The sequence below is a fragment of the Athene cunicularia genome (genome assembly GCF_003259725.1).
Source record: "Athene cunicularia isolate RWA chromosome 1 unlocalized genomic scaffold, athCun1 chr1_part2, whole genome shotgun sequence".
Lineage (NCBI taxonomy): Eukaryota > Metazoa > Chordata > Aves > Strigiformes > Strigidae > Athene > Athene cunicularia.
This window is the reverse complement of record NW_020799092.1, coordinates 6,394,159-6,407,785: the sequence shown is the minus strand read 5'-3', so window position 1 is coordinate 6,407,785 and position 13,627 is coordinate 6,394,159. Positions and strand designations below refer to the sequence as shown.

General features: G+C 37.5%; 1 protein-coding gene across 1 annotated transcript in view; it reads left to right on the top strand.

Moving 5' to 3' along the window:
• ST8SIA1 (ST8 alpha-N-acetyl-neuraminide alpha-2,8-sialyltransferase 1) overlaps nucleotides 1–13,627 on the top strand; it is a 106,635-nt gene that overhangs the window by 32,757 nt on the left and 60,251 nt on the right. Inside the window, exon 4 of the mRNA XM_026862336.1 lies at nucleotides 9,908–10,017. Within this exon, the coding sequence (XP_026718137.1) occupies nucleotides 9,908–10,017 (110 nt within the window). The remainder of the gene's footprint in view (nucleotides 1–9,907; nucleotides 10,018–13,627) is intronic.

The window sequence follows — 13,627 nt, the reverse complement described above, 5'->3', positions numbered from 1 at the left end:
ATGATATTATATGTTGGGTTTTTTAAAATGTTTCTGGGCAGCCCAATATCATAAGTCTTTTTCATCCAATCACTACTCATAATGTATTGTAAACACCTAGAAACACCAGAGCCTCTAAAACATTTCCTAGCTTACCTTTCTCTGTTGTGGTTCCCTTTGCTGCTTATCTACTCTTATCTAGCTGGAATCAGAAGGAAATGTTTGGGCTTTACAATAGAAAGAGCAGTAAATAAATTGGCATCTGTATTGTAAAATTTGGAAATTTTGAAGTCTAAAATTTGTCTTAAAATAGTTCCTTATAGATAAGTGGAGCTTTTTAAAGAGGCTTAATTTTTCTTATTATTAGAAAAATAAAGAAATACATGCAAGTATTAAAGAAAGTCATCAGTGCTGCCATGCTGCCAGAAACCAATCTCAGTGTTTAAACTCCATACAAACTCTAATTGCAGATTTCCTAGAGAGATCAATCCTTGCTAGTTGTCTTTGTCTTTTAAACTAGTGATTCTCCAGAGACATTACTGATTCATCTGAACTGTTTAGAAGTAAAGCAAAGACAACAAACATTTTTTGATTAGTGGATGTTTTCCATGTAAAAGCTTATTGTTTAATATACTAGCTAAGTGTATTGCTTTTAAGACAGCCTAAAAAATAGAAGCCAAAGCTCTGAAATTTGCTATTTAATTCATGATAACTAAATCCACATTTTGATGCCTGTGTAAGTTGATCAATTTCCTCTACTGCAGCTCCTTGTTCATATCAGTGGGATCACAGGGCCCTCAGGAATTCAGAGAGCCATTCTTTTGTTATTTTGTTATTGTCTTCTATACAAGTAGAATTGGAAGCCCTTTATATTTTTTATGAGCTGAAACTAACCTTGTTTATTGTATATACTGTGTGCTACTAATAAGATTTTAGAGAAATTTGTGTTTCTAAAGCTGGATGATCTTTTTAGTAAATCAGCCACATTCATGCAGATGGGTCTCCTGATACCTTTTTCAGAGTCCTCCTGCGTGCTGTCACTCCTACCCCTGCCCATGTTCAATGCAGGCTATTGTTGTATTTCACAATTATTTGTATTCTGCTCATGTGATTGTAGAAACATTCATCCTGCATCACTTCTGCAGGGTTAGGATTGTTCGTAAAATGCTTAGGAACTGTGTGTTCGATTGTGGATTCATCCTGGTGATAACCTTACACATATATGAAACTGTGTGAAGAAAGCCTTTGTAAAGCTGGGAAAATAAGTGAATAGTACCCTTTACCCAACAATAGTGGGTCTTGCAAAATTTCTAGAAATCTTTCTATATTTGCTGACTGTGTATTGTCTCACGCTCTCACAAGAGAATAATTCAGCATGAGAGTATGTTGTCTGCTTATTCCTACACCAGGCATAAGTAAGCAGATACCCTGCAATTTTCCCTGTTCTGTTTTGGTTTCCATTTGTTACTGTTCTTCCATCTTGATGTCACTGAGGGAGAAGGTAGAGTCAGAGTTTGAGGACTTTGTCACAGAACAGTCACATTATTTGGTTTCTGCCTACATTTCTCTAACTGGAATATAGTAGTTCTTTAACAAAATCTTCAGTGAATAAAAGTTAAAATGTGTGCCTATATACACTAACTTCCTCAGATAGAAAATTGTATGCTGTAACACGGAAGATTAATTAAAAATTTTATACTTCATTTTCCCAGGCCTGCAGAAGAACACTTACAAAATAGTAGCTGATCTTGTATGACATTAAAAAGGTAATTTTGCCCCCTGAAGTGATGCTTTATGCTTACCCTTGTTTCCATGAAACATCTAGTCAAAACTCCCAAATGTTTTGATGCACTTTTTTTGACTTAAGCTCGGAGCGTTGTATCAATGCAACCCTGGCATATACAGTTTGATATACTTAGCTTTTTCTTTTCTGCTCAGACTTGAAGCAGATTAAGAAAGGAACGGGAAAAAAAGTGGAGGTTGGAGAAACTATTCCAAAGCAGCATCTGAAAATTAGATCTCTAAGCCCAAAAGATAAGGGTTTGCTGCTAAGCGTTCAGTGCAGTGCAGTATTAAATAACCACTGGAATACCTGGTGTGTCAGCATGTCTTTTCTGCCATCAAGTGCCGGTGAACCTGGAGGTGAATTGCTGCCTGTTGTGTAAATATTGTACAGGGCGAGTTTTAAGTCTGAGTGAGTTGAAATCTAAGTGGGATTGTGTTGTGTACCTCCCTCCAGAGGTGCTGGCAAAGCAAAGCAGGGTTGAGAATCCCGTACAATGGATGGTGTTTTCCTCTAAACTCTTTGTGGCATCTGGTGCTGTCAGGTGGTCCGGTAAAAGGAAGGATTTGCTGAGTGTTTCTGTGGCTGTTGGCAGAGTTTAGTCATTTGACCTGTGAATCAAAATTTATCCTTCTTATCATACAGGATTAAAAAAGAAAAAATTGAGTTATTCAAAGGTATGAGATGGTGATTTGGGAAGCCAACAGAGGCAGTTATTTACAAATTCTGGTCAAGCTGTTTCTCAAGGAATGTGTATATTATTTTTCCATTTTGTACAGTTTGCATGGGACTGGATTGCTCCATGGAACATCTAAATGTGGCTATTTGGAAGGATGCTCAAGTCCTTCTTGAGGCCTTCCAATTGTGGAAATGTGGGAAGCTATAATATCTTCCAGGATAGGATACAAGCTTCCCACCCCAGTAGGCTGAGTTCCTTTTTTAATTAATCATGAAACAATACTTCTTTTTAAACATTTTTAATCCACAGTTTGAGGTCCTTGTGCATTGAAGGTCATAGTTTGGATCCAGAAATCTTTTAGAAATTTGGAACTTCCCACCCATTAATGCCTCTTGCCTTACAATGAAGAATTCCCTTCACGTTCCAAAAGCATTCATTATTTAAAATACAGTTTATGATATACCATCAGTAGTCTGTTACGGACTCCAGATGTGATTTTTTTTTTTTTTTTTTTTTTTTTTTTTTACTGTGCTATGCTGCCTGTATGAAGGCTGATTCCATTGAATTAAATGCCACAATAGCAATTTGAAATGTTCTTTTAATTCATGGCAAGTACTCACTTGCAGTGATTTCATGCTGGGTGGAAAGCTATTAGAGAGCCCACTGTTTTGAAGTTTCTACTTAAAGTACAGCTTGAATTAAAAGTCACTGCCGGCCAGTTGCTTGGTATTCCATGTTTTTTGTGAATATGTAGGTATGTTGCAAAGTGTTCTCTCTTTTGCGTGGGGTTGCTCAGCAGTTAATATCCCATGTATCCTTTTGGGTAGAAGAGGGTTTCACGCAGCAGCAGAGCAATGTGTTCAGTCTCCTAAGTGGTCTTTTGCAGTCCTGTGTCCCTGTATAAATAGTTAATGAGATAGTAATCTCATGAAAAACAATACTGCCTGAAGTACATGTCTGTGAAGGGCACAAAGTTTATATGAGCTCGAATGTTTAATTCCACTTCAGTCTGTGATAAAAACACGGCTGTCGTGACTGAGACATGCTTGCATGGTACTACAGAGAATCTTGTTCGACTTCCACCTGGACCACTTCACTGTTGTGCAAGCAATGAGCTTCAGGTTTCAGAATTTGTTAGTCAGTAGTGACTCTGTGGGGCAAGGAAACTCTTAAAAAGATGAAAAAGGTAACTGGAGGTTCATTTTAGAGATACCTGTCTTACCTCCTAGAGGGATTACATAGTCACTCTCACAGTTTCTTCCTGTACTAATGGCTTTGTAATCAAATATTTGGATTTCATAGTATCTGAGTCCGGAATTTAAAAAACAATGCTCAGCTTATCTACTGATATTCATAATTAGCATACATAGAGAGGCAGTGTGCTGCATATACATACCACATACACATACCAGATCAGTCTGGCAGGTCTGTTCTCTTCCACAAAATCTAAGTGTGCTTATACCTATCCCTCTGCTTTGTGGCAGTATTACAATAGAGGCAAGGTTTTGGGCTTGGTTCTTGCTTAACATTTCATACATTATTTCACATATTAGTGGAATATAGAGAATTTTGTATGAGTTAAAGCTAACACATTTAGCAAGTCTCGATGGAATGTACATTGTGATGCTGATAGATTATTTTTTTTTATGCAAAATACAGCTATGTGTGCTTGTAATACAGCTTTGTGTGAACACAAAACAGTTTAGAAATTATGTCATTCAGTAAACGTGCCAGAAGAGTATCAGTGTGGCTTCTTGATATGTTAAAGTGCATGCATCTTCCAGCCCACAACATTCATTCAAGATTTATGAAAAAGATATTATCCCTTTCCACCTATCAAGACACTTTTATTCTAATCCATGTTTCTTATGTTTCACTATACAAAAGTGATTTCTAAACAATTGTTAAATTTTAATGCATTTATTTCAATCACTAGCTACAAACAGAAAGGCTAGGCTAAAACCAGATTTATGATATAAAATGTCTTTTTAAATTATTTTTTAATTTTTTAAAAATTATTTTAATGATTTTTAAAAAATTATTTTTATTTATGATATACAATGATATAAAAGTTATGAATTACTACATGTAAGGCCTTTTAGATAACAGTGCACCCAATTTTAAAGGAAATCTTTCTGAAAAATAAATCTATTTTTTTATTTTTCAAAACTTTTATTTTTCACTTAAAAAACCCCCAAACCCCAACCCAAACTATTTTATGGGTGAAACCAGTTATTTTCCCGAGAATATAACAATTACTTCTAAAGGATAGAAAGAAGGATGTCAGTCTCCCTGTGGTGTCTTAGTGTAGGAGGTAGACTCCTCTCTTTCTCAGGAGGAGCAGCCCCTCCTGACCTCTGTGATGCTCATTACCTTGCCGGCAGCAGTTGCTCCTTGCTCTGGGCTCCTGTACCCGAGTCAGGGCTGGACTGGAGCTGTTTGGTGTGGGGGAGTGAAAGAAATGCAGTGAACCACAGCCATCCCCATTATAGAGAATAGGCCATCCCTGACATTGATGTTTTTTTGGATCTGGTTGCTGTCATGTCTTGACAGCTCTGTAGTAGGAACAAAAGGCCCATCAGACCAGAGATGACTTGTAAACAATGAAGAAGATTCATTTGCCACCCTGCCATATCTGACAGCTTAAAAAGCCAAGGCCACGTTACCTGTGGTGTCTGACAAAGTGCCAGCTGCATCCTTATGGAAATGTGCAAGAAAATGTTTTAAGAACTGAATTGGGCTTCTCATTAACTCTCAGGGTTTTGCTGGCTCCTTAGGAGAATCAGTAGAACAATGCCCTTCTCATGAGGATGCTGCCGTATCAAAAGGGACAGTAAAATCTCAGCATCTCTTGCAAATTCAAAATGCTTATTTTAAAAAAACCATTTTATTCTAATTTACGTTCTCAGTGTTTTCAGTGGTTTTGACATCTTCAGCATTAAATCAGAGGCTGAATACTGTAATTTTTCCTGTTTTCCCGGTAAGAACTTGATTACTGAAAATCAATGCATTAACAACCTAACAGTGAAATCAAAATGAATTAGAGTAGCATTATCTAAACCAAATTATATTATATTAGTACTGTGTGATGTTCTTTTAACTGATGACAATGATTTATTTCTACTTAGATGAATGATGAAACTAATCAGTGAATTGTTGGATAGATGCTTTGTTAAATTAGTCCCATATTCAATTGGGAGTCTTTAATCTATTGCTTTGTGTGCTTATTTGTCATTGAATTTGCAGTGGGATGTGCAGGTTCTTCTTTCGTTTACATGAATACATACTAGAACATCTTCATGGATTATCAGTGGAGTATCATTGCTTTAAACCAAGGAAAATGAGACAATAGGGCCTTTCCATCTGGTTTTGTTTGGAGACCCTTTTAAAAAAATTATTTGGACCTCCTTTTTAAAATTATTTGAAATTACTTTTAAAGGGAATTCAGCCTGCTTATATCCAATGTACAAGGTGGCTTTAGTTAACAGTATTTGCTAATTCTGTGGTAATGATTGCTTGAAAATGGTGATGAGTTGGTAATTTATTTTTACATTTTCTCTGTTACACTAGATGTACTGATACTGTGCTACTTTTTTCTAGTCCACCCACAAGACTCTGGCTGTTCGTTAAAATTTTACAAATGAAGAAAATAACAAATGTGTTGACAATGAAAATAACAGTTTCAGGAAACTAGTATTGATGGAAATGCTTTTGTTAAAACTTTACAGTCAAAGACAGCACTTGTTAGACCAGCTTACAGTTCTAAGTAAAAAACAACTTGAGCTTTTTGTGAGTATTTAGCATAAATGAGAGCTGGGTGGTCTCCACAATGTGAGAATTTATATGCTATTAACTATCAACTGACAATTTGCCTAGCAAACAGTTACGCTGTGAGAGATAAAGAAGGAAAGCATGAGAAGGTTTTTGCAAGTCCTGTGAAATATATTTTGCTGGTAATAAAAACCTAGAAGCAAACTTCGGTGTACTATATAGTATTATCTCCAAATAGCACCATCACCTTAAAAATATAACACTCTTGATTTGAAAATTGTTGACATTACATGTAATACCTAAGTCTATGTTACTAAAAGTAAAACTGTTTTAATTCTGGAGCAAGCTGTAACATTCTTCTACCATCAACATCAACCCCAACATAGCATTCAAAAAATCTGAAGGCAGATCACCCACACCATGAAGATAGCGTAAGATCACTTGGCATGAGGAAACAAATCATTCTTGGAGTCCATCTTTGATATTTTTTTACTCTTAGAGGAAAAAAATAACTCCAGGTTTTGATAATTAATTAAATAATAAATATTAAATTCAACCTGACAAGCCAGCAGTAGGAACAGCTAGAGGATGCAGGGAAACATCATGAAAGCCCACTAGTGATGTGGAAAGCTTAGGGCTGGGACTATCTTTCTGTTAATCGTGTTGCAATTTTCCTTAAGCTGTTTGTACCACCTGTTTTGGGCAGCCTAAAGGAAGGAATGAGCTGAATGCTTATGGGAAGTTACAGAACAAACCCCAAAGCTTTTTAGCTTTGAAGAACTTCTGAGTGCCCTTATTTGTGCTATCTGTCCCATGAGTGTCCTTTGGATGTGGAGGGGAGGAAAGTGTGCCATTGCATTAACATCCCTGCAGTGGGTTGGTTATGCTGCTAACTAGATTACAGGATAATGATTTCCTAAATTGCAAAGCCCAGAAGTCTCTTCCTTTGAAAGAGGGAAGAAAGAAATACCTTTTGTAGCAAGAAAAAGGAGCCATATGTTTCATAGTCACTGATGGGCAACACTTGAGTTTAAGACTTGTGTGATTTGTGTATAACCAGGCAGTTTGTTTGGATGGAGGGGCTCAAGGCAGACTTCCTGAAATGCCCCTGCAGTCTCAACAATAATAAAGATCTGTGATGTAAATGTTTGAAGAAAAGTCATGTACAAGATAACAAATGTAGGTTTCTCCCAGGTCATCCTAAGCAGTTACTCTTTATTAAGCTCAAAGCAGCTAAAATCCCACCAAGCAGCAGGGACACTTAATTCTTAGGCCTTTACACCACCCCCGACCCCGTTCCACCCTGTTATGGTACTGAAACTAGGTCTTCAGCATAATGTCTGTAGAGAGTTTGTAAGTATGGTCTTCTGGAAAATGCATCCATTGGACATTTTAAAATAAGTGGTGGTGTGTAGACTCTGTCCCATGTCTGTGCCATGTCCTGAATTTTCAGTGCTTTGCTCGGGGAGGCAAACACTTCTGTGGGCTCTTGTGGGTATGGTGGCTTTTCACAGAAGACTGTTCAGCTTGGTTTTCCTCCTATGTCCATAGAGTAAGTGGATTTCTTCACAGGTTAGGCAGAGGGACAATCACGGTGGTGATTATATCTGCCTCTTGTACTTTCCTTCAAATTGCCCTGGCAGCCCTCATCCTGTTCTTTTGTTTCCTGGACTCTCTGAAGGGCAAGAGTTTCAAAACTTCATATGCTTTTGGAAACAAAAGTATGTATGCAAATGACAACTAAAATTATCATCTCTGAGCATAACAGAATATAAGCCTCCCTTGAAGGACAGAAAATCATTTCAAGCAGTAGCAAAGGCTGTTTGCAACTCACAGAATTTTGAAGCATTTAGTAACTCCTAAATGTTTATTTTTGGGGTCTGTAAGCCACTCAACATGTACTAAAGCAACAGAATTTATGTGACAGAATGTCCACAACTCTTAAAAGCAATAGTTAATGGCTGCTGCCTTTGTCTGTGATTTGTCACAGCCTTGCCTGTGTATAACTATCTGTCTTTGAAGGAGCCTTGATATACCTTGAATAAGAAAGATACTGTTATTTATAAAACATCCTCCCCTACATTTCCTCTGATTCCCATCCCCTCCATCCCCCATGTAGTGAGTATGTGAGCTCTTGTTTGGTCAGGGTCACCTCAGAGATGAGATGGCCTTTGAATTTGTATGTATTATTTAATAACTGTGTAAATTAAAAAATATTATTGAGAAGGCAAATGCAGTACAAGAATGCAGCTGCATACTTAGTATTGCTCTGCTGTGCTATCACTGGGTTCCTACCAGTGGCTAGGCCTCAGGAAACTAAAATTTTTTCTGCTTTAGTGTATCTTAATCCAGAGTTAGGATAAACGAAATGCTTTAATGTTTTCCATTAGAAAGCAGGTTGTGGCTCTTCACTAGCTGAATGGAATCTAGTTTTCTGAGAAAAGAAGATAAAGCATATAAAACTAAGGAAGAAAAGAAATAAGACAGTAGAAATAAGTTTTAGCAAATATAAACATTGTGGTGTAATGCTGTGTCTGTTTTCTGGACCATGTACATCGTTGCAATGCCTCGTGAATAAATGATGCAGTGTTAGATGTTGCTCTGTACATGTAAGTGAGGACAAGTGCTGCTGCTGTTCTACCTTGTCCTCCTGGAGAGGAGAATTGTTTTGCGATGCTGCATCCCGTCGCTGTGGCATCTGCATTCTCAGAGGTCTAGTGCAATAAATTCTGTCTCTACTGCAAAGTCAGTTTTTGACAGGTTTGATAAATAAAAAATCCCTGCACCATTTTTTTGCATGAGGACAATATGAACTCTTGTATTGTAGACTAATTCCATTCCGTAACTAAATCATGCTGCTTTAAATTCACATGTCTTTTCACCATCCTTTGGGGTTTTTTTTACATGCTGGGCTGTGCTGCTGCACTGTGTACTGTTTAAGTGACTGTCTTGACCTCACTAAAGGTGAATGACTTGGGGCTGACAGGAAGATATTCCACTCCTAGGTTTGAGATCCTCTGGAATGAAGAAGACTATATGGATCTAATTTATTACTGTGTTTGATGCATAGGATAGCATGACAATTTGACCTTGTACTTTTATGCCCTGCTAAGCAGCTACAAGAGCTTCTTAGTTAAAATGGTCCCTTTATGATTGTAAGTTATTATGTGCCTGGGGAGCTGAGTGTGTAAAGAGCTGCTGTCAGGCTTCAGAGTGACTTGTCTCAGCGACACAACCATGGAGGGAGCCAGGGTGACTCCTGATTTCCAGTGCCCTTCTGTCATCACCTCATTCCTTGTTCCTTCCAGTTGTCTATTGTGTATCAGCTCAGGAAGCTCACTTTCATGGATTTTGTTTTTTATTTTTTTCTTGGTTGTCTTATTTCCCGTGTCCTTGCAGCTTGGCTAGAAGTCTCCTTCTGAACTGACCTCCTGACTTGGTCAGTATCTGCATCAGGACTTTAGGCAGTTTTGATTTTGCAGAGATGTTATCTTCTGCATCATGTTTGTTGTGTCTTGGTTTGGCAAGTGGGGATAAGACCTGTCCTAAATCTACTTACCAGCTAATTTCTGTACTTTTTTTTTCCCCCTAGGTCCTAATTCTTTCATCACTATGCCAGCTCCCTGGATTCTCCAGGAGCAGCTACAAAGATATGTGTGTTCTCTGTAAAACCAGTCCTTGTTTTGTGTTGCTAGGCTACTCCCTTCCAGCTGCCACTGAAGAAATGCTCCGTGGTGGGAAACGGTGGGATCCTGAAAAAGAGCAGCTGCGGCAAACAAATAGATCAAGCAGATTTTGTCATGCGGTAAGACAGAAACCTCAATGACACATTGTCTCCCCCTCCCCCTGCTAAGTCTTGGAATTTCAAAGCTATTCAGTTGAGATTAATTAATTGCAATTTGCCTTGTGTAGTGAGGGGGGCAGTCTGCGGATGGATGGGTTAAGGTTGTGACAGATTGTGCAGTGTCAGAGAGGGACAGAAAGAGCTGGTTTTCTCTTTAATGATGTAGTCTTAGGCAGGGTCTCATCCTGCAGTGTGCTCCGTCTTCTGCAACTTTAAATGCCGTTGTATGCAACCCATTGAACTCAGGATGAATAGGTACTGATTTATGGGGTGAGGCTTAAGGTGAGTTGGGACAAGCTAAAATGTTCCTATGTTTTTCTTCCCTCAAGACTGATTTCTGACTGACTGACTGAGGGAAGGCCAAACCTCTTTCCTTGTTGCAGGTTTTTTGGGATTCCTCATATTTCCTTTCCCTCCAGCCTTCCTGAATTTACAAGAACCTGTCAGGAGGGATGTTGAACCAGCTACTGTTTTCATGATTGAATTTGGCACTTTCTAAGTCTGCATTCTTTAAGGAAGAAATTAGTTCCTTCCTGTTAAACATGAACAAGAACAGCACTGTGGGGGAGAAACTGGGGGAATGCTCCCAAAGAGATGAGAAATGAACACTTGCTTTAGCAAGTCTCCTTATTAGATCCTGATGGCTTATTATGAAGCCATACAAATTTGCTGGAAACCAAAGAGCATTACTGTAATTTCTGGTTTGCATCTAAAAGAACAAAAATGCCCTCAATGTTAAAGCAAAGAAATACAACAAACTAAAGGCAAAAGAAAACATGTACTTAGAGCATTCACAGAAGAGATGATGTTAAGGCACAGGGAGAGAGGCAGTGTGCTGATTGTCATTAAGGAAAAACTCCTTAGGTGTTTCACAGACTAAATATAAGAAACTGCAGGGTATATACCATGGTAGTATTATCTAGATGCAGTGGGGAATTGAAATACTGCAGGAGCAATCAGTTACAAAAACAATAGAAACTTTTTTTTAAAAAAAAACAGCAGTTGTAGCTTGATCAGAAAAATCCTTTTCTCTCCAGGGAGGGTAAAGCAACCATTATCTGTACAGAATTTATTCTGAATTGGAAATAAGGGGTAGGGAGAACCCTGCAAAAATCCCAGTAGCTGCCTGCAGGCTGTACTGTATTAGTGATGGGCAGTCATATTTATAGAAAATGTTTCAGTTCTTTTGGGTTAGAGACTAATACACCACTGGGAGTAAATATTTTTATAGCAGGTGAAAGACAGGGTAGTTGATCTTTTCTAAATCTGATTTCTGTAATCTGAGAGTTAAGAGAGAAAGAGCACCATAGTAACTTGCATAACATCTTCCATTTTTTTAAAAAATAAATTTGTGTAATAATCTTTAAAGTGTTTTCTCAGTGTGAAATTTCATGCCAGGGTTTGCCCTTGTTCTTTTGTTCCATTCACATGTTTTTTGATTTCACATACGTGTGTTTCCATAAGCTCTGTCATATGACTGCAGCCATCCTCTCGGATATATTATAATTGCTAAGGTTAATTAATGAGTTTAAACTCATCTCATTGCTGAGCATTTTCTACAAACACATAGAAATTAAAAGAGCAGCAGCTTTCAGCCCCTAAGGCAAAGCACACTACATCTGCAATGGAAAAGATGCATGGCATATGCATATGGTCTACATGTTTAGGTAGTGTGGTTATAATAGGCTCTTCTGATACCTAACTGGTTTTCACATTTCTGAGAAAAAAAAAATTGACATCTCCCTTCCTGTTAACACTTATTTTTACAGAGAAGTGATGGGTACTGTAAACCCTAAGCAATGTTTCTGTCCATATTTTGGCAGAAGAGATTAATTTTCTTGGCATTAGATTTTGAAGAAATTCTTCTATATCTCACAATTCTTCCTTTCCCCCAGCCACTTTCATGGCACTGCAGTGGTTTGTACATCTCTGAGAGAACGTTTCTCTAAAATAGCAGGGGATTGTAGGGATTTCTCCTAGCTGTTTTCTAGTGAATTTATTTCAAAACTAGAAGCAATTTGTCACTATTTCAAGTTGACTAGTGTCTGTCCTGGTTTGGGGAGGCCAAGCTGTTATCTTTTAATCACACTTTTCCAGGCCATCTAGCTGTACCAGCCCAGGTGGAACTGGGGATGTTAAATATGGTGGCACGTTAGGGTTTTTAGACAAATCCAAAAAAAGATGGCTTTCAGCTGCCTTATGCAATTACTGTCTTCATGTTTGCCAAGATGCCACAAAGGAATAAAAATGGATGGTTGTGATTACATACTAAATTCATATTAGTCCCTCGTGCTTAGTATTATGTGCATATCTAACATTCTAAAATAGCTAGATAGTCCTATAGTATCTGTAAAATGCACATACATCAACCAAGTTGCCTGGATTCTCTATAGCTGCAGAATATGGACTTCTGTCTGGGCCAAACCCAGAATAGCCATTTCTGCCTGGTGAGGGTTGAAGGATCCCTCTCATTTTACCCTCGCAGCTATTTCTACCTGTTGAATTGGAAGGTCTCAGATGTGAAAAAGGCACCCATGTTTTTGGTTTTTTTTCTCACCTAAAGGCTGGATCTAAGTCATATTGGTCATCTATATAGGAGACTGATATGTTCCACTCTCTGAGTTAGGCTCATGTCAAAAGTGCTGTCCTGAAAAGCTGTCCTGGTACCTCCTTCTTTTCTGCACATTTATGTACTTACTCCTCACTACCAGGAGTAAGATAATTACAAAGACCTTAGTTAGGATGAATCTTTTGTTTCTTGGTATGTTCCTCACCTTCACAGTACTTGGCACTCTGCTAATTTGTTCAAGAAAGTAATCTGAAGACCAAGAAGTTTGTCAGCCATCTGATTTCTCACTGAGTTTCCTCTGGATACTCAGACCTTTTCTTAATATTTCATGCAGAAGCTGAGAATGAGACTTACTGATGAGAGGAATTAGATGTGTTTAAATAACGCATCTGGGACTGGCTTGTGAAAAATTTCATTATTGAGATGTTAAGATGATAAAAACTAGGGAGACTTCCTGGTCCTTTGTAGTGCTTTTAAATAAACTTCAACCAAAAATGGCTTCTTAAAAGTTGTGTTTCTTGGAATCAGAGAGCATTAAATTGTAATCTGCCAGAGGTCATTTATGCCATCTCTCTGCTCTGAGGCAGGTCAGGCCTGCCATTGAAAACTGCTACTGAGAGGGTTTCTGCAACCTTTCTAAATGGTATTAATCCAATTAATTTGTGTCCTGCCCAGTGCAGGTGCAGGAAGCAACCTATTGCTGCTTATTTTTATTTTATTTTTATTTTATTTTTATTTTATTTTTATTTTATTTTTATTTTATTTTTATTTTATTTTTATTTTATTTTTATTTTATTTTTATTTTATTTTTATTTTATTTTTATTTTATTTTTTTTATTTTTATTTTATTTTTATTTTATTTTTATTTTAATTTTATGTAAACCTTTCTCAATTTTGGGGGTTTTATCATTCTTTACGTCTTGGAATTAAACTTCCCTTATTCTTCTAGTCTTTTTTTTTTCTTATTGATTGCATTTTTTAAAACCTCTTTTATTTTGATTC